The 22,737-nt window shown below is 42.0% G+C and overlaps 2 protein-coding genes across 3 annotated transcripts in view; both read right to left on the reverse strand.

The window, feature by feature from the left end:
* Positions 1 to 277: 277 nt before the first annotated feature.
* LOC145413712 (uncharacterized) lies at positions 278 to 10,737 on the reverse strand. The gene is made up of 7 exons (XM_080283369.1): positions 10,595 to 10,737; positions 8,897 to 9,016; positions 7,000 to 7,306; positions 4,670 to 4,816; positions 4,318 to 4,410; positions 3,578 to 3,718; positions 278 to 1,324 (listed from the first exon to the last, which is right to left on the reverse strand). Exons 1-7 carry the CDS (start codon positions 10,735 to 10,737, stop codon positions 1,238 to 1,240), a joined length of 1,038 nt encoding a protein of 345 aa, XP_080139495.1. The 3' UTR covers positions 278 to 1,237.
* Positions 10,738 to 13,773: 3,036 nt separating this feature from the next.
* The window catches only part of LOC145413626 (uncharacterized), a 31,702-nt gene continuing 22,738 nt past the window's right edge, over positions 13,774 to 22,737 (reverse strand). For both annotated transcript variants that reach the window (XM_080283287.1, XM_080283284.1), the window contains exons 12-15: positions 19,634 to 19,753; positions 18,417 to 18,509; positions 17,632 to 17,805; positions 13,774 to 14,544 (exon numbers count right to left, since the gene is read on the reverse strand). In XM_080283287.1, coding sequence (XP_080139413.1) covers positions 14,356 to 14,544; positions 17,632 to 17,805; positions 18,417 to 18,509; positions 19,634 to 19,753 — 576 coding nt within the window. In that variant the 3' untranslated portion in view covers positions 13,774 to 14,355. The remainder of the gene's footprint in view (positions 14,545 to 17,631; positions 17,806 to 18,416; positions 18,510 to 19,633; positions 19,754 to 22,737) is intronic.

Here is a 22,737-nt window from a genome sequence, read left to right on the forward strand (position 1 = left end):
GCAGATATTCTCTTTCATGTTTTGTTTATTTTTGCTGCTACGGGACTCTTTCTCTCTCTCTCTCTCTCTCCATTAACCCTTTCAGTACGAGTGTGCCTTCATTATTATATGCTTTTATACTACCAGGCGATTTTTTTTTTTCGATAATTATATTCTTGCTTTCACTAGATTATTTCATTTATTATTTTATTTTATTTATTCATTTATTTATTTATTTATTCACTTTATTTTTACTGCGACCAGGCCAGTTCGTTTTTACTATAGACGATTTTATTCAGCTTTGCAGGGGGTTTTCAGATTTAATGCAAGAAGGGAAAGAAGAAACCAAAGGCCAGATAAGGGGAGTTAGACATTGGCTTTTTCTGCCCCCTTCTCCACCCCCCCCACAACAAAAAGGTCAGGGTGAAAAAAATCGTCTGGTGGTGGCTGCAAGAATGAAGGAATATGATAAGTCGCCCGATAGCAGGTGTTAAGGAGAGAGTACTGCCATTTGTGTCTTATGTCTGTGTCTTGAGGGATAGAGAGAGAGATCCTCCTTGTCTTGGTAGCCTCTGATTCTTTTTTCTTTTTTTATTCTTTTTCTTTTCCTCTCACATCATCCTCTCGTTTTTCTTTTTCTTTTCTTATTCTTTTTCTCTTCACATCATCCTCTCGCTGGCCACTACTCTGCTCTCTTGTATCCTCTTCTTCCTCTTCCTCTTCCTCTGCTCGTGTCTTTCTTGTCTTGTCTTCCCTCCACTTTCTCTTCTCTTCTCCCTCTTCCTTTTCCTTTTTCTCTTCTTCCTCCTCCTCTTCCTTTTTCTCTTCTCCCTCTTCCTCTTCCTTTTTCTCTTCTTCTCTCTTGTTTCTCTCCAACAGGTCCTCTGGTCTCTCCTATTTTCATTTCTCACCTCTTCCTTTCCCAGACTATCCTTCCCTCTTTTCCTTCTCTCTTCTCCTCTCCTCTCTTCTCTCATATTCTCGTCCCTTCTGTTCTCTTCAGTTCTCTTCTTTTCAGGTCTCTCCTCTCCATCTCCTCTGATATCTCCTCTCATCTTCTTCTCCTCTCTCGTCTCCTTCTCTTCAGATCTCTCCTTTCATATTCTTCACTTCTCTTCTCCCTCTTGTCAGATATCTCCTCTCATCTTCATCTCTTCTCTCCTCTCCTCTCCTCTTCCCTTCCCTTCCCTTCCCTTCCCTTCACTTCACTTCTTACCTCCTCTGTTCTCATCACATCTCTCCTCTTCTCTCCTCTCCTCTACAGCATACCCACCCCCGCCAGGTCGGCTCTACTCAGCACTCCTCCCTGCACCAAATCCTCCAGTTTCTCTCTCACCTCCTGGTCCTGAAGGGAGAGAGAGGGAAGGATGAGAGGGAAGGGAGAGAGGTGAGAGGGAGGGGAAAGGGGGAGGAGGAGGGGAAAGGGGGAGAGGAAGGGAGGTGGGGAGAAAAGGAGACGAGAGTGGGGAGGGGAAGGGGATTGGGGAAAGGGAGGGGAGAGGGAAGGGGAACTAGAAGAGGGAAAGAAGAGACGAAGAATAGGAGAAAGAAGGGAGAGGGGGGGGAAAGGGAGGGGAGAGGGTAGGGTGAGGGGGAAGGAGAGGGGAGGGGAAGTAGAGGCGGAAAAGAGAGGAGTGCATACGTAAACAAAGAGCAACAGAGAGAGAGAGGGGGGGGGGTGAGAAAGGTAGAAGGAGGGGCAAGAGGAGGAAAGAAGGAAAAAGGAAGGAAAGAAAAATTATAAAACCACTCGAAAAAGAATATAAATAAGAATAGACACGATATAAACAAAGCAACGAACGAAGAAATATGAGAAAGGGAGAAGATATATGGGAAGGCGAGAGAGAGAAACGTAGAGGGAGAAATAGTGGTAAAAAGAGTGAGAGAGAGTGAAAAGAGAGTGAGAGAGAGAGTAAAGAGAGTGAAAGAGAGTGTAAAGAGAGTGAAAGAGAGTGTAAAGAGAGTGAAAGAGAGTGTAAAGAGAGTGTAAGAGAGTGCTGAGGAAGGAGAAACGGATGAAGAGAGAGAATTGATGCAAGGGACAGTGAATGAAAGACTGTGATTGATGACGAGGGTGTGGGAAAGTAGAGAGAGAGAGAGTGTGTGTGTGTGTGTGTGTGTGTGTGTGTGTGTGTGTGTGTGTGTGTGTCTATCTCCCTCATCGCCAGAGGTAATGGTGATTCCGTGCTTATCGCATTTCTCTCTCTCTCTCTCTCTCTCTCTCTCTCTCTCTCTCTCTCTCTCTCTCTCTCTCTCTCTCTCTCACACACACACACACACACACACACACACACACACACACACACACACACACACACACACACACACACAGCCAGTACAACACTTCCACTTTCACATGCATAACTCACCATCTACACACCTTTTCCTTATACATACTTGGCCAGCATTAGACAAAGGTTAATTCTGGCTGTCACTCTCCCTCTGAAAAGACCTTCGTTCCTGTAATGCCAGCGACCTAATCCCGGAGTTGATCCTAGAAAAGTGTAACCAAAATACACTTATCCCTCTGTCAACCACTTTCTCCCCCCGCACTCCTGTCTCAAGGCTTCTCAAGTGGTTTGTCCCACCCTGTTTTAAGTGGTATCCCCTTCAGTGTGTGTGTGTGTGTGTGTGTGTGTGTGTGTGTGTGTGTGTGTGAGAGAGAGAGAGAGAGAGAGAGAGAGAGACGTAACGCCCTTAGTGTCTGTGACGAAACCGAAGCCTAGTTAAAGCCAGTGACGGTAGCCGGAATGAAGTATACTAGCGAGGCAGAATGAGGTATACTAGCGAGACACAATGAAGTATACGAGCGAGACAGAATAAGGTATACTAGCGAGACAGAATGAGGTATACTAGCGAGACAGAATGAAGAATTGTAGTGATTATTCGTACCCGGAAAATTAATGGTGATTTTTTTTTCCATTTTTTTAATTCATGAAAATAATATGATAAATTATGTGACAGTTTTGGCTGGGTTAAAAATGTGAAAAATAACTCGTTTCCTAATTTTTATATTCTAAGCCTTTCATTTCCGTCATTTTCACTTCCCCATATTCTCGTTGGAAGCTCCGTAACACCTTTTCCTAAGTGATTTGTTTGTTACATCTTGCTCTCCTCTTCTTTGTTGCATAAATCCTTCCAGTATCGACACACTTTGGATATATAACATACGAAAGGATATTAACCAACCATATCATAAAATAAATAGCTAAGGAAAAGGTGCTTGGGAGCCTCCTTACCAGACGAGAATACGAAAAACGGCAGACCCTCAGTGTACTTCAGTGAGACAGCCTGATTTTCTCCCAGCTTTTACCCCGACCTTCATAATCAGACACTTAAAGTCGAAATATGTCTAGCTCCAGGCCCAGTGTGGCGAGGCTTTGATTCCTGATACTAATTAATTTCTGTGGCGACTTTTTATATCGTTCCTAACACGACCTATCCTGCTCTCAAGGCTCCTTATAGCACCTTGCACAAAATGACCCACCACTTGCCACTGTAAATACTTTCTTGATAATAATATAACTGTACTCCTTTTACTCTGACTTGGCCCAGAATTGCCGTCTCTCCACCTTGAATTTAAAGTTTCTGGTCTCACCTCAAAGAAGTCCGGCATGTCGTCCTGCTGCTCCTCTTCGCTGTGCCACCTGGTCCAGTACTCGAACCAGCTGCCCGACACAGACGGCTGCTCCTCGGCCTCCTGCACCCTGTCCTGCACCTGCTCCGTCCACTCCTCCACCTGTACAGAATGAGGGGAAGAAAGATTACATAAAGATACAGTCGCCGTCAAAAGTACTGTCCCTGCGACCTGTTCGCTCCGTCCACGTTTGTCCACCTGTGCGTTTGAAAGGGAAGAAATATTACATACAGGTACAGTCGCCATCAAAAGCACTGTCCCTGCCTCCTGCTTGCTTCGTCCACTATTCCAGCAGTTTAAGCCCGACTTGGACCCCCTTCATGTATGGCACAATTGCTGACAGTGATGCCCTCTATAAATATATCCGCACATTGCAACATAATACACGACATAATAAAACACTGCATCCTTATACAGCCTTTGTCACGGTGGAAGAACTACACTCTGATAGTAAAATTGTGTTTAATATGACGATGTAGTAACAGTTTCTGCCCTACTTGGATCCTCTGCCAATTACGTTATTGTGAGAGTACTGTAACAATTTCGGCCCAATTTCAACCCTCATGTGTGGCCCCGTTACTCATCCTACAGCCCACTGGAAGATCTATACTTACTGATTTTATGTACTGTATTGCCTGTGAGGATGCAAACTGTGATGGTAAAACAACAGTGTCTGCCCTACTTGGACCACGATGCGTTACCTTCTTTCCGATCAGCCTGAGTAGGTCCACAACCCTCTGGTCACCCCGCCTCACCGCCTCCTCCAGTACATGCAGCACCTCACGTGATTTGCTCTGTAAAACGTCATACTAAGTCACTGTTACAAGTCACACGTGGGTTTCTTCCTCCCCCACCCCCTCTCTCTCTCCTGTTATACGTATCATGCACACATACATACACTCGTACTGTATATACGTAATACAACATCTATGCCTCAGACTCAGTGCATTAAGCCCTCTCTCTTTCCCTTCTGTTTTTCCTTCCTCTCTTTAGTCCTGTTACTACTCCCGTCCTCGATGCCCTTCCCTCTCCTTCCCTCCTCTCTCCACTCACATCCACGTAGTTAGCCGTGTCCTGTAGTCTGTTCATCACGTACTCCGCCCCTCGCTCCACCTGCTTGCCCATCCTCTCCACCACCTCCACCAGGCCCTTCCTCATCTCCTCCACCCCAGCCACCAGACCCTCCACTCCATCCACCATCTGAGGAATAGACGGTGGCACAGATAGCTTCGTGACACCCCTTCCTTAGCGATTTATTTTTGTCTGTTATATATAAACAAGTCGGGATGAGATATGATGTGTAGAATAAGTCGGACAGGAAGAGGTGTTACGCAAATCCTCAAACCCGCTTTTAATGCTACGCTAAACGAATCAGAAATGGTGTGTGGAAACGACTGCGTGGCTCATTTCACTAGATGTGTGTGTGTGTGTGTGTGTGTGTGTGTGTGTGTGTGTGTGTGTGTGTGTGTGTGTGTGTGTGTGTGTGTGTGTGTGTGTGTGTGTGTGTGTGTGTGTGTGTGTGTGTGTGTGTGTGTGTGTGTGTGTGTGTGTGTGTGTGTGTGTGTGTGTGTGTGTGTGTGTGTGTGTGTGTGTGTGTGTGTGTGTGTGTGTGTGTGTGTGTGTGTGTGTGTGTGTGTGTGTGTGTGTGTGTGTGTGTGTGTGTGTGTGTGTGTGTGTGTGTGTGTGTGTGTGTGTGTGTGTGTGTGTGTGTGTGTGTGTGTGTGTGTGTGTGTGTGTGTGTGTGTGTGTGTGTGTGTGTGTGTGTGTGTGTGTGTGTGTGTGTGTGTGTGTGTGTGTGTGTGTGTGTGTGTGTGTGTGTGTGTGTGTGTGTGTGTGTGTGTGTGTGTGTGTGTGTGTGTGTGTGTGTGTGTGTGTGTGTGTGTGTGTGTGTGTGTGTGTGTGTGTGTGTGTGTGTGTGTGTGTGTGTGTGTGTGTGTGTGTGTGTGTGTGTGTGTGTGTGTGTGGTTTCTTTGTCTTCGTCTCTCTCTCACCTTACCTCGTCTCGTTAGTGGGATAGGGTGATGATGATGATGATGATGATAGTGGTGATGATGATGATGATGATGATGATAGCAGTAGTTGTGGTGATGGTGACAGTGATGACAGTGGTGGTGGTGGTGGTGATGATGATGATAGCAGTAGTCGTGGTGATGATAATGATGGTGTCGGTGGTGATGATGATGGTAGCAGTAGAGGTGGTGGTGGTGATGGTGATGGCGATAGCAGTTGTGATGATGACGATGATGATGATGATTTTGCTGACCTACAGTCTTTTTTTTTTTTTTTTCTTTGTCTACACATAACCATTAATTTTAAACCATTGACTTTACATTCACAGACATCAATTCACACCAGAACGATAAATAAAGACACAGTGAACATTAATTTTGGAAACCCAGGGATGCGAACACCGGCGTCCAATCAAGTTTTCAGATTATGCCGCAAAAGTTTCACAATTATTCAGCTAAAAATTGGAGCGATATTTTTGCCCACGACTGTTCGTATACTTTTTACAGTTACTATTTTTACTACTGTATTTTTTTTTTCATCTATGGAAACATGAAACTGTATTATGATTTTTTTGTTGTTGTATTTTTTCGGGTATATATATTTCTTTTTCCTCACAGCCAAATATGAACCCTCTTGTAGCCTCCTCTTTTTTTTTTCTTTCTTTCTTTTTTGAGGTGGCCAAGAATTTGAATTGCAAACTTAATTAAGGCTGGGGTAGACTGCAATAAATGTTAAAGTGAAAAAAACATGGAAGCAATTTAACCGTGGTGTGGCGGAGTATAGATTTATTTTTGGGAAACGCCATTTTTTTTTTACATAGCTTTTCGAAAGTGGTTAAGTACCTACATGGGGCGTTTACACACACACACACACACACACACACACACACACACACACACACACTAAGACTGGGGACTGAAAAAAATATTTGTGGGAATCTTGGGTCTTTGGATGACGATAGAAAAAAAAATAAAAATAAATTGACTCCCACATGATTAGGACAATAAGTATATAGTAGTAGTTGTTGTAATAATAATAATAATAATAATAATAATAATAATAGCAGTAGTAGTAGTAGTAGTAGTAGTAGTAATTGTAGTAGTAATTGTAGTAGTAGTAACCCCAGGCTCCTCTGAGCATGAACCCAGTGGACCACAGGCTTCAGGTGCCCTCCTCCTGCTGTCCACCATCCTCCTTTCGGGGCATGTGGAACTTAGTGAGGGACGTTTGTATACCCAGGCAGTGGAGCCGCCTAGCTATATCAGTGCCACCACATGAAGGCGTCCCTGTCCAGCACGCCTAGGAATATTAATGGAGAGAAATAGATAAGAAAATAGATAGATTATTTAAAAGTGAGTGGAAAATTGAATGACCTGGCTCCACGTAGACTCCAACCACGAGAAGATCCTGTTGGAGGTGGAGTACGAGTGTCCTTTCTCCTCCTCCACCTGCCCCCCCTCCACCTCCTCCACGCTCCCTCGCACATCCTCTCCCTCCTCTTCCACCTCCTCTGGGTCGTCTTCCACCTCTCCACTCTCTGGCTCCTCCTCTTCTACCTCCTCCACGCTTTGGGTCACTTGGTTCTCTTCTTCCTCCTCCTCCTCTTCCACATCTTCACCCTCTCGCTCCTCCTCTTCTTCCTCCTCCTCTGATGAGCGTGGTGCATCGTCGACAGCAGGCCTGTGTATGCATGTGTTTTATTTATTATCATTTCTGTGTGTGTGTGTGTGTGTGTGTAGATAACATGAGTACAGACGCCCTCAGAATTGTGCGTGTGTGTTGTAGCAAGCGCCAAAGTCACGTCAACCAGTGGACTTAATTTGTGTACATAAAATAAAGTATAATTATCAGTAAATCTTTCTCAGGCATTCCCAACAGTTTCTTTATTGTACAGTCGCCATCAAAAGTCTCGTTGCCACCCCTGCATCTCTCTGCACGGGCATTGGAAACTAATTTGGTGAATCCGCAACTCATGCCTCTGATCTGTCGCCAAATAAATTCATCAGTGTCAGTCTACGGGTTTACCACGCCGATTTTCAAAGTTCACGGAGAGACAAGCAGGCGAGGAGACAGGACTTTCGTTGCCGACTGTACATTGCAATAACTCCCACACCTGTACCTGTCTGTGTAGCATCAGGTGACGGTGGCTTACTTCCCCAGTGACGTAGAAATAGTCTCCCTCGGCCCTGTATAGATCCTTTGCCCTTCAGAAGCCATAAAGCACAGACATTATGCCAGGCGTGTGTATGCCAGGTACTCCAATTCATACATACATATATACATACACATTGGTCATACATACATAAACACAAATACATGCCTACACACTTACATATATACATACATACATACATACACTACATACATCCATATACACAACATACATACCTACGTACATATATACACACCTGAATACATACATACACACGCGTTTATACAAAGGAGAAACCTCATTTGCGCGGCCTTTATATAAATGTCTCATAATTTTCCCAACATAAACAACACCACGTGCACTAACCCTGCCAACGACTCCAGGCACGCACCATTTCTCACCCTCTCTCTTCACCATCCCTCTCCCTCTCCCTCCGTAGTCCTCTCTCCTTTTCTCTCTTTCTTCCCCCTCTCTCCCACCGTATCCCTTTCTTCCACTCCTTCCTCCTCTCTCTCCCTCTTCACTCATTTTTCCTCCTCCCCTCTTTCCCTCTTCCCCCTCCCCACCTCGCTCTCTCCCTCTTTCTCCCCCCTCGTCTTTCCGCCTTCCCCTCCCTCTCTTCCATGCCCTTTTCCTATCCTCCCTCATTCTCCTTCCCTCCACCCCTCCATTTCCCCTTCCTCTCTTGTATCCCCTCTTCCTACCTTCCCTCATCCTCACTACCTTCACCCCTCCCTTTCTTCCATCCTCTCTCCTCCTCCTCCTACTCTCCCTCTTCCTCTCCCCTCCCCCCCCATTCACTTACTTTGCAAACCACTCTCCATATTTATTCACTCTGACTCATGGCGAGTTTTTTCCTTAGATTTTTTACGCTGAGAGAGAGAGTGGTGATAAAGGGATTAAATAATTATCTTTATTAACTTTTTTTTTTCATGTTATAGCTCACTTAGACAAAACTTCATAACTCTCTCTCTCTCTCTCTCTCTCTCTCTCTCTCTCTCTCTTTCTCTCCCCCCATCTATATATCTACAGTATCTGTCTATATACATGCCCTTCTAACTATTTATGTTTGTATTCATCTATCTATCGATCTATCTATCTGTCTATCTATCGCCCACCTTCCCTCGGGCGTGTCGTAGTGGTAGTCGGGATGCCCATACTGGTAGTCATAATCGTAGGGGGAGCCGGGCAGGAGGTAGAGTGGGGCGGCCTCCTGGGGTGCCCCTTCTGCTGGAGCGCTGAGAGAGAGAGAGAGAGAGAGAGAGACATTAGATACCACTGCATACTGTATAGAAGCCTGGTGGTCAAGTGGTCCAGGGAGGGAGGCTTTAGATTCGTATTCGTTAAACATCTCTACCAGTTCTCAGCATTAAGAAGTCTCTATAAAATTAAAATATTATCAGAATTCGATTTATTTACTTGTATTATTCACTTTAAACTTCACTTTGACTCTCTGAATATACAGGAGCAGCAACAATAAACAAAAAAATACAGTAGGTACAAAAATATTAAATAGGGGCATCGCTAAAAGTCGCTGAAGTCTACGGGAGTGAAGCACCATGTTTCCGGAGAATGTTTAAGTCTACGGGAGTGAAGCGCCGTGTTTCCGGAAAATATTAGTGTGTGGCAGATGGACAGGGCCGCTGCTAGAGATGCTCCCACATCTTGAACAACACGTAGTCGAATTGAAAACATTGGAATTTACTGTAGTTTGTGAAGTGTTTGGTACCTGTGTGAGTGAAAATGAAAACGTAAGCAAACAATCTCAAACACGAGCTCAAGAAAGTCTACAAATACGACAGTGGGTAGCAGTTTACAAAACAAAATTACGTCATAAGACTGGAGGGGATCAAGGTGTAATAGGCAGAATAAATCAACGAGAGAGAGGCGTTACGATGACTCCTTATGGAACTAGAACACGATCCTTTGTTAGTGACGTCAGGAGGGTAGGATTTGTGGCAGAGTTCGCTTCTGTGTATCTACGTTAACATAATATATGAATACTATTTTGCTGCATCTGTATGTATCTGTTTCCGAAATTGTGCGTGAATTCCTTATCTGATTGGGTTTAAAATTGGCAGATATTTTGTAATTGGGTCTGGGAAGGATTTTATTTCAGTTTTCATGGAGATTAACTCGAGATAAAGGTCATGGGTCAAGGTCAATGTTCAGGGCGCGGCAATATCTCATAAAAGATAACTTGGCATGTACAGCTGACCACACATACACCTTGGACAGTGTGTGTGTGTGTGTGTGTGTGTGTGTGTGTGTGTGTGTGTGTGTGTGTGTGTGTGTGTGTATGTGTGTGAAGTGGAGGTCTGGCTACAATTTCCAACGTTTATGCATCACGGTTTCTTCGTCACTTCAGCTGTAATTAGACACCTCCGTTCACTCATGTCACTACCACCAACAAACAGGTGATTCTGCCAAGGTTGTCATGTGTACCAAATGCTCGATCTCTGCTACTCATTGACACTGTCCCATGTTCATATGCCGCCAAACGTACATTGTGAGTGGAGATGAGATTTGACTCGATTTTAGTGTAGATCGGTCAGAGGTCAAGGTCAGCCAGGGTCAAATGTCAAGCTTGGCGTTGCAGTGACCTCTCGTAATATAGTTACCTGTTGTCGTTGTGGAGGTGTGGGTCGGTCAGAGGTAGGGGTCAATCAGGGTCAAGTCAGGCAGGGTCATGGTCAGGTAGGGTCAAGGTCAGGCAGGGTCAAGGTCAGGCAGGGTCAAAGGTCAGGCAGGGTCAGAGGTCAGTAAGGGTCAAAGGTCAAGCTTGGCATTGCAGTGACCTCCTTTGACATAGTTACCTGTTCTCTTGGAGGTGGGGGCCGCTTTCCTCAGCCACCACCACGCTGGCAGGGGGTGGGGGTTGGGGTGCTGAGCGGGCATCACCAGGCACACCCAGATGGCCCCACACCACCAGGCAGATGGCAACAGCTGGGGTCCACATCCTCGGTGGTGGTGGTGGAGATCGCTGTGGTGGTAGGGGTGGTGGTGGTGGTGATGGATGTAGTGTAGTGGTGGTAGTTGTGATTGGTTGTGGTTAAAGTTTCTGGTTTGTTGTGGCTAAGGTGGTTGTGGTGGTGTGGTGGTGGTGTTGGTTGTGGTAGAGGGGATTATGATGTTATTGGTTGGTGGTAGTTGTGGTTGCAATATTGATAGTTGGTGGTGGTTGTAATGTTGGTAAGGCAGTTTTTGGTGGTTGGTTGTAATATTGGTAGGCTCGTTGTTGGTGGTTGCAGTGTTGGTAGTTGTGGTAGTGTTGGTAGTTTTAATGGTAGTAATGGTGGTAGGCTCGTTGTAGTGTTGATAGTTGTGGTAGTTTTGATGGTTGTGATGTTGGTAGGCTCGCTGTTGGTGGTAGTTGCAGTGTTGGTAGTTGTGGTGGCGTTGGTGGGTATAAAGTAACTGAGAGACGCATGCAGCAACCCTATCACCATCGCTTAGGTGGTTTATGCTTAGTACATTTGCACTCTCTCCCTGCCCTTGTTTATCAGTCTCCCCCTTCCCCCCCACACTTACTCCCCCCCCCCTCCCCGCACACTGTCCCCTCCCTTCCTCCTTCCTGCACTTCCCTCCCTCACCTCTTCCCTCCCTCCCTACCTTTATTCCTCCTTCCTAAGTCTCTTTCCCTCCCTCACTCCCTTCTTCTTGTTTCCCTCCCTCACGCCTTCCCTCCCTTCTGCACTCATTCCCTCCCTCCTTTATTTCCTTCCTAATCTTCCCTCCCTCCCTCTCCCCCTTTATTCCTCCTTCGTAATCTTCCTTCCCTCCCTCTCTTCCATCCTTCTATTTCCCTCTCTCATTCCCTCCTCCTTTTCTCTCTCATTTCCTTCCTTCTCCTTTCCTCCCTCACTCCCATCCTCCTCCTCCTCCTCCTCTCCCTCACTCTCTTCTCCTATCCCTCACTCCCTTCATCCTCCATCCCTCCCTCACTCTCTTCATCTTTCTTCCCTCCCTCACTCTCTGCCTCCTCCCCTCACTCTTCCTCCTTTCCGCCTACCTTCCCTGTCTCCCTCCTTCGCTCACTCAATCCTTCCCTTTGTTTTTCTTCCATCTTTGCTCCTTCACTTTCCTCCCTGCCTCACCCCTCCGTCCCTCCCCTCTCTCTTTCTCCCTCCCTTCCTCCCTCCCTCCCTCCCTCCCCTTTCTCTCTCCCTTCCTCCCTCCCTCCCTCCCTTTTCTCTCTCCCTCCCTCCCTCCCTTTCCTACACTTTATTTTTGCATAATCCACGTTTAATATTCTCAAGGAACTATTTATTGATGCTGACGTGATCTTCTTGCTCTCTCTCTCTCTCTCTCTCTCTCTCTCTCTCTCTCTCTCTCTCTCGTTAATTTGGCTTTTACCCTTTATCTTATTAACTTTTCTTTATTATTATCCATGTATTAATTTTCTTGTCATTTTCTCACAATTTTTTTATTTTTTCTAAGTAGTATACCCTTTAATTATCTTTTTTTTTTTCTTAAGTTCCGTTTTCTGTGATTTTTCGTATTTTCTCTCACGTTTTTTTTTATCTATTGTTTCTTTTTTTCTTTCCTTCCATCATCCTTTTTTTATTTTTATTTTCTTATAATCTTTCATGATCTCCAGTTCGCATAATAAGTTCTCGTTTTCTTATTTTTTCATTTACTTGTTTTTTCTCTCCTTTTTCTTTACTGATGATTCCTTGTTGTTTTAATTTTTTTTCGTCTTTTTTTTTTATGTAATTTTCTCCCGTTGCCTTCGTTTCGTTGCCTTTCTTCATACCGTTTGGTTCTTCTCCATTTTTTTCGTTGTCTGTTTTATTCCTCTTCTTCTCGCCTTTCTCTTCCTCCCTCTTCTCCTGCTCTTCCTCCCTCCCTCATTATTATTATTATTACCGTAGTTGTAGTAGTAGTATTTTATTATTATTATCATCATCTTTATCCGTTTATTATTATTATTATTATTGTACTTAGTTATTTTCCTTACCCTCTTTTTTTTTTGCCATATTCTGTGACCTCTTGTTTAACTTTTCTCATTTTATCTCATCCCCATTTTTGTCTTCTTCCATTATTTATTTTGTGTACCTCTTCTTTCCTTCCTTCCTTCTCTCCATCCCCCCCATTATTTATTTTTTTCCCTCCTGTGTTCTCTCCACTCTTTTTCCTCTCTTTCTCTTCTTTCCTCTTTCTTTCCATCGCATCTTTTTCTCCCCTACCTCCATGTCTTGGGTTTCCTCCTCCGCTTTCTCTTCTTTTCTCCTCCTCCCCTCTTCTTTCCTCCTTCTGTCCTCTTTTTCTCTCCTCCTATCCTCGTTTTCCTCCTCCTCCCCTTCTCATCTTCTCTTCTCCTCTTTCTTCCTGCCTTCTACTTACCACCTCCTCTTTTTCTTTGCCCTTTCTCCTTTCTTGTCTTTTTCTTCTTTCCATCATCCCTCCTCCTTTGTCTCTTCCTTTTTCCTCGCCTCTTCTTTCCTCCTCCTCCTCCTCTCTATTATCTTATCTACCTTCGTTTCTCTCTTCAGTCTGTCTTTTCTTTCCTCCTCCTCTCTTCTTTTCTTCTCTCCTCTTCAGTAACTCCTAAACGTCTCTGATTCCCTTTTTTTCTCTTCTCTCTCTCAGCTCAGGAGCAAAAATTGAGCAGTGAGAGAGAGAGAGAGAGAGACGTAGTTCTTTATTTTCCACTTTCTTTTTATCACTCGAAAAACAGACGAAATTTTGGCAATAAAAAAAGTTTGTCTCGTATTTTAGGAGGAGGAGAAGGAGATGGAGGAGGAGGAGGAAGAGGAGGAGGAGGAGGAGAAGGAGGTGGTGGCAGTGGTGGTGCTTGTGGCAGACTGGTGATGGTTGGAAGGCATAATAATAATAATAATAATAATGGGATAAATACTTTCAAGCCGATGACGTCTTTTGCATAATTTATTCTTTTCTACCACCAGACGATTTTCCTCAGCTTCAGGGAGTGCCCGATTGGTGAAGGGATTTATTGATGGCCGTATTGAACCCCTCCAGGTGAAATAAACCGTCTGACAGGAGCAAAAATAAAACAGTAGGGAAAAAAGGGCATCGTAGTGAAGGAGTTAGGGGACAGAGAAAGAAAGAGAGAGAGAGAGAGAGAGACTGGAGAAAATTAAAGAATGGAATAAAGGATACATGAAAGGAAATACAATAAATCTGCTTTATTGACTTTTTAAAATGCTCTTACAGACTAACTTTTTCCTCGCCGGGGCCCAACTTTAAGTATTTTATTCAGGCTGGCATGAGACGATTTTCCTCAGCTGACAGAAATGCCCAGAGTCAGAGGATTGCAATGTCACCCTGTCAGTTAGTTGGTCTGTTAGGTTAGTTATTTGGTAGTGGTCAGTGAGTTAGTCTTGAAGTTAGTCTCTGTCAGTTATCAGGTTTGTATTTTTGTCAGTAAGTTGGTCAGTCAGTCATTCAGTAAGTTATTAGATCATTCATTCATTCAATCATTTAGTTTGTCAGCTATTTAGTTAGTCAGTCAGCGTCTTTGGTAGTCCGTGGGTCAGTCAGTGAAGCAACCAAACAGTTAGTCAGTTAGCCAGTCAGTCAGTTTATCTTAGCCTCTGTATGGATCTCTTTGTTTCTACTGACTCTGCTGCTGACTCTGCTGACTCTGTTGCTGGCTCTGCTGACTCTCTTGCTGATTCTGCTGATCCTGGTGGTAGTACTGACCCTGCTGCTGACTCTGCTGCTGAGTCAAGAACTGGAAGTCCTCCTGGTTGAGTACCCCAATGTCCTGTAACTTGTGGAGCTGCTGAACCACTTCCTCCTCCTGTAAATAATAATAATAATAATGATGATAATTGATAATAATAATAATAATAATAAAAAATAACAATAATAGGACTGACTCGAACATTATACTTTACCCTTATTATCTTACCCTGGCCCAGCTTTTCATCCTTTTAAAGGTTATTTCACAGGGGTTGGTAGAGGTAAGATACAATATTACAGCTGTACGTCCTTTCCACAGCACTTCTTCGTTACTAGCATCATATATTAATGTCAGTGTGTTTTTGCAACTCAGCATTCAAGATGGAGAGATGGCAGTTTTAGGCCAAGTTAGAGTATAAACACTGTAGGTGGCACAGGAAGCTTCAATGTCTTGTATGTAATTCAACCCAATTTAAATCGATATAATTTGCCTTGGTAACACTGAACAAGATACTGAGGTGTAATGTGCAGTATAAATAAAAACTGAAGAGGTGTTACGAAATATTCAAAGCCACTGAAGAGATGTTATGAAATATTGAAACCCACCTACAATGCAACCATGAGATGTATATTCGTTTGAATAGAAGATTTTGTAACACCTCTTCCCTTCCGATTTATTTCACACCTTAAAGCTTATCCTTTCATAATGCAAACTGTGTTGAATATAAAATGGTTTCAGTAATACAGAAGCCATTGTTAAGCAGGATGTACAGTAGTACGAAGTCTCCTATGCCAGCAAATATGGCTTTATATCTTTGCATATTTTTTACCAGTTTATTTCACACATTATTTTGTTTTAACTTCTCTTGTAAAACACACACACACAGACACACACACACACACACACACACACACACACACACACACACACACACACACACATTAGTATCGCCATGTATGCAAGGATTATAGAAAATGTTGGTGACAGATTGAATACGATGCAGCATTGAGCCTGCACTAGTAATCAGGCATTCATCACAGCCCACAGCCAGACCACACCACCGGGGAGGGGTAAGAGGCTGGCTTAGGACTTGTTGCGTGGGCCCTGGATGTTGATGACCAGGGCCGGTATTCTCACTGATTAAGGAACCTCCCTAACTCCTGTTCCCAAGTGATTCATTATGCTTATTACACCTTCCTGTCCAATTCTTTGTCATATCCTTCAAACCTCGCCATACTCTGCATAAATAATGTGTAAATGGATGTTAACCACCCATGTCCAAAAATAAGTCACTAAGGAAGAGGTGCTAAGGAGCTTTCTTACCTGACAAGACTACGGACACAGGAGTTGACAGATCACAACCATTACAAGGATATCCATATGCCTTAAACTGACCGTACAGATCACAAGCACTGTAACCCAGGCATTACAAAGACATTAGTGTGCTTTAAACCAGCCTTGTAAATTGGGAAAAGAGATACTTCTGGAACTGAAAAAAAAAAAAATGAAGACTATTGCGAAGAAAATTAGGCATTTTAGTAAGGGGGCAATTATGCATAATATATTCATATTACTCTAACTTGGCCTAAAACTGCAATCTCTCCATCATGAATGCTGAGCTGTAACAGTAGCTAAACATTAGAATACGATGCTAGTCCATAAAGAAGTACTATGGAAAGGATATAGAACTGTAATATTGCCCTATTCTGCCACTGGGTTACATGAAATATAATGGAAAAGGAGTAAAATCTTGACAAAGTTAAGGTGGACAAATTGTATCACGGGGTAGCCTCCTCAGTCCAGACTCCCCCAACTGGAGAATATTGTACTGCCAAGAAATCAGTAAAGTCCTGAGTCATAGTATTTGGTCACCCCCTGCCCTTGTTCCTGGCTTAAAGGAAGTTTTAGGTCACTGAATGAAATCCTGTTGTTGGTAATTTTCAGCTTCTCTAAACTGCATGAGTAATAATATCATTGCCAGCCTTCTTGTGCAGTCTACCAGAGCATTGAAATACTGGTACCATCTTGTTTCCATATATCCAGTGATGTATTTTTCATTTTCTTCTTAATATTTTCAGACAATTTTTATTCACATAAGGTGAGATTTTTCAGACTTCAGCAATTGTGTACAGCCTTCACTAACCCATATACTACTAGGTGTGCTCTTCTAAGTTGTGAAAAAAAAAAAAAAAAAAAAAAAAAGGTAATTGCAAGAATAAGCTCCAAAAAACGACATTAACAGACTCGTGGTTAACAGTGAATAATTTGTCCTTGTTCAGTGTGAGACCCTGCTTACCCCTTCCTGTCTGCCAGGGGTAAAGGTAGTGGGTGAGCAGGATCCACAGCTCATAAGTGTACAAATGTGATTAAGGTGGGCTAATTAGGGGGTTGATTGCTTGTTCTCATTATCTTCCCATGCACTTTCCTACCTAATCTGTCTAATTATCTTGTCATTCATCATTCCAGCCATTTATTAGTTCAGCTGTCCATCCAATAAAAATTCTCCCCTGAAGATGCAAACATATAAAAGCACTCAGGTAAATTGTGTCATTTTTCCTTATTGATATCAAAATATTAATGAAACACATGCATCCAAGTAATTTAATTGCATACATTATCCAGCAGTTCATTCTCCCAGCCACCCACTCATCCCTCTCTCACACCTGGATGGGGTTCTAGGACCATATTCATAAACCATCTTAACCAATTCTTACAACAAACCAGTCTCCATAGCAGTGAATGCAATTAATTATCCTGAAGAATAGTTTACTTTGGTCATATTTTCCATTTGAACATTCATTTTGGTTTGCTTGTGAACTGTTTGGTGGTTGCAAGAGTGAAGATAATCATATAGACAAGCAATCTTATACACAACTTCTGCTAAAAAGAAATGAATACAACCCCAGGTATATCTGTTTGCGATGCTCCTTCCCTTCTCCCTTCCCTTTACCTTTGTCCTTCCCCACCCACTTCAGCATCACCAGTCCCTCCTTCCTCATTTTTGCATCTTCCCTCCCTCCTCTTATTCCCTTCTTGGCCACTCTGGATTTAGCTGTCTCTTTATGTATATTCAGCTGTCTCTTTACATATTTAGCTGTCTCTTTATGTATTTAGCTGTCTCTTTATTTTTTTTTTTTGCTGTCTCTTTATGTAATTAGCTGTATCTCTGTGTATTTAACATCTCTCTGTGTGAAATTTGTGTACCTGGAAGAAGTTTGGCATTTCCTGCAGTATGATCACTTCTCCCGTGGCTTGATCTGGGTTCCATCCCCCCTCCACGCCCTGCCCACCCTGCTGGTCCACCTCCTGCCCCTCCTGCTCCGTCACCAGACCCTCATCCACGTTTTCAACTGGGTGGGAGGCTTTCCATGCTTCAATCTGTTGGTGTGAGGGGAAAGAGGGGAGAAAATTACATGGATGAACTGACTGCACCCATATTTAATTTAAGAGAGAAGAGAATCTCTCTCTCTCTCTCTCTCTCTCTCTCTCTCTTGTGTTTTATATACCAATCTCTCAGTCAATAATTCTCATTTATCAATTGACTTATCATTATCATTCCAGGTATTTGACTACCTGTGTATATCCATTTCTCTATGTATATACTTAATTAACTGCCTGCTTACCTATCTAGCCATGTCTTTATCAATATGCTTTTGCAGACAGTTGTTGCTTATTTGTTTATCTATATATTTCTCTGTTTATCTGTTACCTGTGCTTGTTTGTCAGTCTACAGTATGTTATCTCTCTCTCCTTGGTAATGATATGTGTATGTGTGCATCCCTACATATATCTACTGGATATCACTGTATCTCTGTTTAACCACTTGTGTTTATTCCTCTGTCTATCTGTCTATCTATCTATATGCCTGTCTGTCCATCTACCTACTTTTCCATACATCTGTGTGTCCATCACTCTGTCTGTGTATGTATGTGTCTAGCTACATGTGTTTTCATCCATGCAGTCACCCCTCTCTTCATGTGTCCACGTACCTTCTGTCCTAACATCTGGAAGAACTCGGCCACCTGTGCATTTCCTTCTGACATCTTCTGCTCCAGCTTGTCCAGTATATCAGAGCCACGCACCTGTTTAGGGAAGGGGAAGAGATGGTTTAGATGAACAGGAAATTATCTGGCTTTTATCTTTGTCATTATCATCATATTTTACCACCCTTGCAGTGTGTATGGTAAGTGATGTTGTTAGTCCTGTCTGGCTATCTCTTTATTTTTTTGTCTAGATAATAACTATGGAAAGCCTTTACCTTTAAACCATATTTTCTTTAGGTTGGTAGTTACTGACTATGTTTAGTAGGTTTGAATTATGAAGGCCATGCGTCAATGGTTGTCACTAGAGTAAAAATGCATACTTTCATTGTTATGGAATCATGATAGTGTTATAATAATTTGTTGTTCAGTCAAAGCAAATTATTAGTTCTTGTTGAAAGATGAGAGACACAGCATCTATCACTGGCACATCTATTCATCTTGTGTGAGTAATTTAATAGTTATACCACAGCAGGTTTCTCTGTTGCCAGTAGATTATCTCATGTTAGCCAAATAAGTTACAAAAGACATCATTTGGCATTTAGAAGTTAACAGTTGGTAGTAGTTATTAGAGTTATGTGTACTGTTGAGTATACAAGCCAGAGGGTTTTTTATTGCCCGGGAAATCACTTACAGTATTGGGTGGTAACCATATAACCAAATGGATGGCTGGTGGTGGTGTGGGTTAAGGCACTCAGGCTGGATGTAACTCATAAGGATTAGATCTGAGGGGCAATTGGGATTTAATGCTCATATTATAATGCAATTGGTCATTCCTGCCTTAAATACCTGAACCAAGAGCCATGCCGTGTATGTGATAGGTCAATAAAGAAGTGGATGATAGGTTTATTATTATTATTACTATTATTATTATTATTATTATTATTATTATTATCATTATTATTATTGTTATTTTTTTCATCATCATCATCATCATCACTCCAAAACTGACTCCTGTCCTTCTCCCTGACAGGTACATGTCTGCATGACCACCCAGTATTATCTGACAAGGCAGGTTGGTGAGTAGATGCACAGACAGATAAATCAAGGTGTTGATAAATATGTTAGGTGTGAGTATATGTGGGTGTGCAGAGTCTGTGCCAGTGTGTAAGGAAGTCAAATATATGTAGGTGTGTAGAGTAGTTAGGAATATGGACTGAACCCACCTGATCGGCGACATGTGTAAGGCGAAAGATGCAGTACTTGGCTCCCTCCTGCACTAAGGCTCCGAACTTGGCAAAAGCTGTTACTAAATAAGACTTAATCCTCTGTACACCCTCGCCGGCCTGAGAGAGAGAGAGACAAACGTTTGAGAAATAGAAGGAAGAAAAAGGTCAGAAATAAATGGCCAGACAAACAGACAGATAGGTAGAATCAGAGGGAATAAAAAATATTAATTATTAGTCAAAATGCTTGCAGTTTAAATTATGCATAAAAAGTCAACATCTGGTTGCAAATTTTCACTTATTAATGATAATTTATTTTTTCTCTCTCTCTGCTAATTATTACATCAATACATTCAAATGAAAATATGAAAAGCTTCGACAATCATTGCTGTGTTAAATATGCGTTATTTTTATTTGATTTTTCAATGTGAACAGTACGTGTCATTGAAGGAGTTATTGCTGTTTACGTGTAAGTTTGTTATTATTATTAATTATATTATTATTATTATTATTATTATTATTATTAGTGATAATGTAGTTGCAGTAGTAGTTGTAGTAGTAGTACTACCGGTAGTAGTAGTAGTAGTATAGTAGTGTTATTATTATTATTATTATTATTATTGTTGTTGTTGTTGTCATTGTTATTGGCTACTCTGGCTGGCAGCACATTTCTTGCCCTTTGGACCCATTTAATAAATACAGTAACTTGAATATTCACATTACTGTGTTTAGTTGCTTTTCTCTCATTAATTTTAACATATCTGATTTTTACCTTCTCCTAATTCTTACTCACCCTTAATTTTTTATCTCCCAAAGTTTTTTACCTGCTATAATTTTTACATCCCCTTAATTTGTATCTCCCTCTAATTTTTACCTTCCCTTAATCATTGTTCCTTTAATTTTTACATCACTTTTTTTTTTTTTCTTCAACCAATTTTTACCTCCCTTAATTTTTTTTTCTCCCCATTCTCTCACAACCTCTCCTTTCCTGTGCTCTCAGTCTACTTCTCCCTCTCCATCCACCATCTTTACCTCTCCCGTGGTATTGGTCTGCTCCTCCCTCTCCTCCCATCACCTTCTCTCTCCTGTGTTATTGGTCTGCTTCTCCCTTTCCTCCCACCTTCCCTCTCCCGTGTTATTGATCTATTTCTCCCTTTCCATCCACCATCTTTCCATTTCCCGTGTTATTTGTCTATTTCTCCCTCACCTCCCATCACCTTCTCACTCCCATGATGTTGGTCATTTTCTCCCTTTCCTCCCACCTTCCTTGTCCCATGTTATAGGTTTGCTCCATCTCCCACAACTCTTCCTCTCCCTTGTATTTGCATTACCACTCCCTCCCCTAACATCACCTGTCACCATCTCTGTTTTTGGTTTATCTCTTCTCTCTCCTCTTCCTCCTCCCACCATTCTCTCTCTCTCTCTCTCTCAGTGCAATTTCGACTCCATCAATATATTGATACCTACAAAAGATTTTATTCAAGTTCAGAGTAATTTCTGCTAGTGAAAGGCTTAGTGAAGGCTGATATCTAACCCTTTCAGTTTAAAATACCTTCCCCAGCTGTCTAGTGGGAACTGATAAGAAAAACACACTACTGTACATCATTGGACAAAAAGTATGGAATTGTGAGCAGTTAGTTATTGTTAGTAGCTCGATATTTCATGTGATTTTATTTTTTATTATTTTCTATTATCAATGTTCTTTATTCATTATGGTTAGTGTTAATGCATCATTATTATTTATTGTCATGGTTTTTAAGTGCTGCTATCTAAGGATTTTTTTTTGTTATATAATCTGGCTACCAAGCAGACAAAAGGGTACAGTTCAAAGCAGACCTCATATTGTGGCAAACTTTTTATCTTATTCTTTGTTCTCTGAGATTATTTTATTCATCTTCAGAATGATGTCTAGCAGTGAAGACATTTTGAACTGGAGATGTTAGATATAACTTTCAATAACCCATTCATTGTCATATGTCTCCCAGAAACTGAATAAATTCATGCAATGGTGTCAAGAAGAATATAAAAAAACGTATATCCTCAGTAAAGTGTGTAAAGTTGTTGTTGTGCATGTTAGCTGTGCCTTTTTATTAGTCAGTAACTCCTTCCGTGTGATGATCTTTTTTTTAATGCTGCCACCAGACGGTTTTACTCAACTTACAAAGGATCTCTAGATGTGAAGGGATAGACTGAGATTATATCATTCCTCATCTTACAAAAAAAAATAATAATAATAATTCTTTCTAAAGGTGAATATGGCTTTTTGGGGATAGCAAGATAAAAGATGTTAATGTGAAAGGGTTGGTACTGCCACTGTGCATGTTAGTTGCGCTTTGGTGCTACTGATCATTATCCCCTTCCGTCAGATGATGTATATTGTATTCCTTCTGATACCTGACAATTTCATTTTTCTTTAGGGAGACGTTTTCACAGTGGAGAAGCTTATTGGAATTCATTTTTAGCCATTATGTTGCAGCACATTTCCTCAAAGTAAAATAAAATCAACTGGAAGTAGCAAGAGTTAAATAAAAAGCACATCCTTGGAGTGAAGAGATGAACTCTTCAGTCTGATGATGTAATTTTCCTGTTGATTCATTTTACTTTCAGATTATTTAATCAACTTAAGAGGGGGTTTTTGAACAAGAAGGGTTAGAAACAACCTCCATTAATCCCTTCAGTTCAGATGACCTTTCCAAGGTTAAATACAATCATCTGGAAGTAGCAAGAAAAAAATAATGCACATTATCATAGTGCAAGGGTTAATATTATTTGTTAGATTTTTGTTATGGTTAAACTGCTAATGGTGTATTTTGGTTGACCTTATTATACCTTCCTCATTAAGTCCAGGATGGCCTCCTTGATGTGTGGACATAACTGCAACACCTAGAGTATGTAAGTTCATGGTTATCATCATCATCATTATCATTGTCATCTTAATCACTTCACCATGACTCCCTATCATCCTCATCCTCATCATCATCCTCATCATCATCATCATTATCATCATCATCATCAGTCTTTCTGTCTGTAGCATGACACCTTAATATCTGAGGAGGTGGCCATAAATGAACTGCTTCCACATCACCATGTTCTCTGCCATTAAG

The sequence above is a fragment of the Coenobita brevimanus genome, chromosome 97 (assembly GCF_032717465.1).
Source record: "Coenobita brevimanus isolate Jiangsu-jjx chromosome 97, ASM3271746v2, whole genome shotgun sequence".
In the NCBI taxonomy this organism is placed as follows: Eukaryota; Metazoa; Arthropoda; class Malacostraca; order Decapoda; family Coenobitidae; genus Coenobita; species Coenobita brevimanus.

Coding starts and splice junctions, on each gene's coding strand:
- LOC145413712 (XM_080283369.1), bottom strand. CDS start 10,737: ATGTGGACCCCAGCTGTTGCCATCTGCCTGGTGGTGTGGGGCCATCTG. Junction 4,817..6,999: donor TGGAGTCTACGTGGAGCCAG/GTCATTCAATTT, acceptor TCTATTCCTCAG/ATGGTGGATGGAGTGGAGGG. Junction 3,719..4,317: donor TCAGGCTGATCGGAAAGAAG/GTAACGCATCGT, acceptor CATTCTGTACAG/GTGGAGGAGTGGACGGAGCA.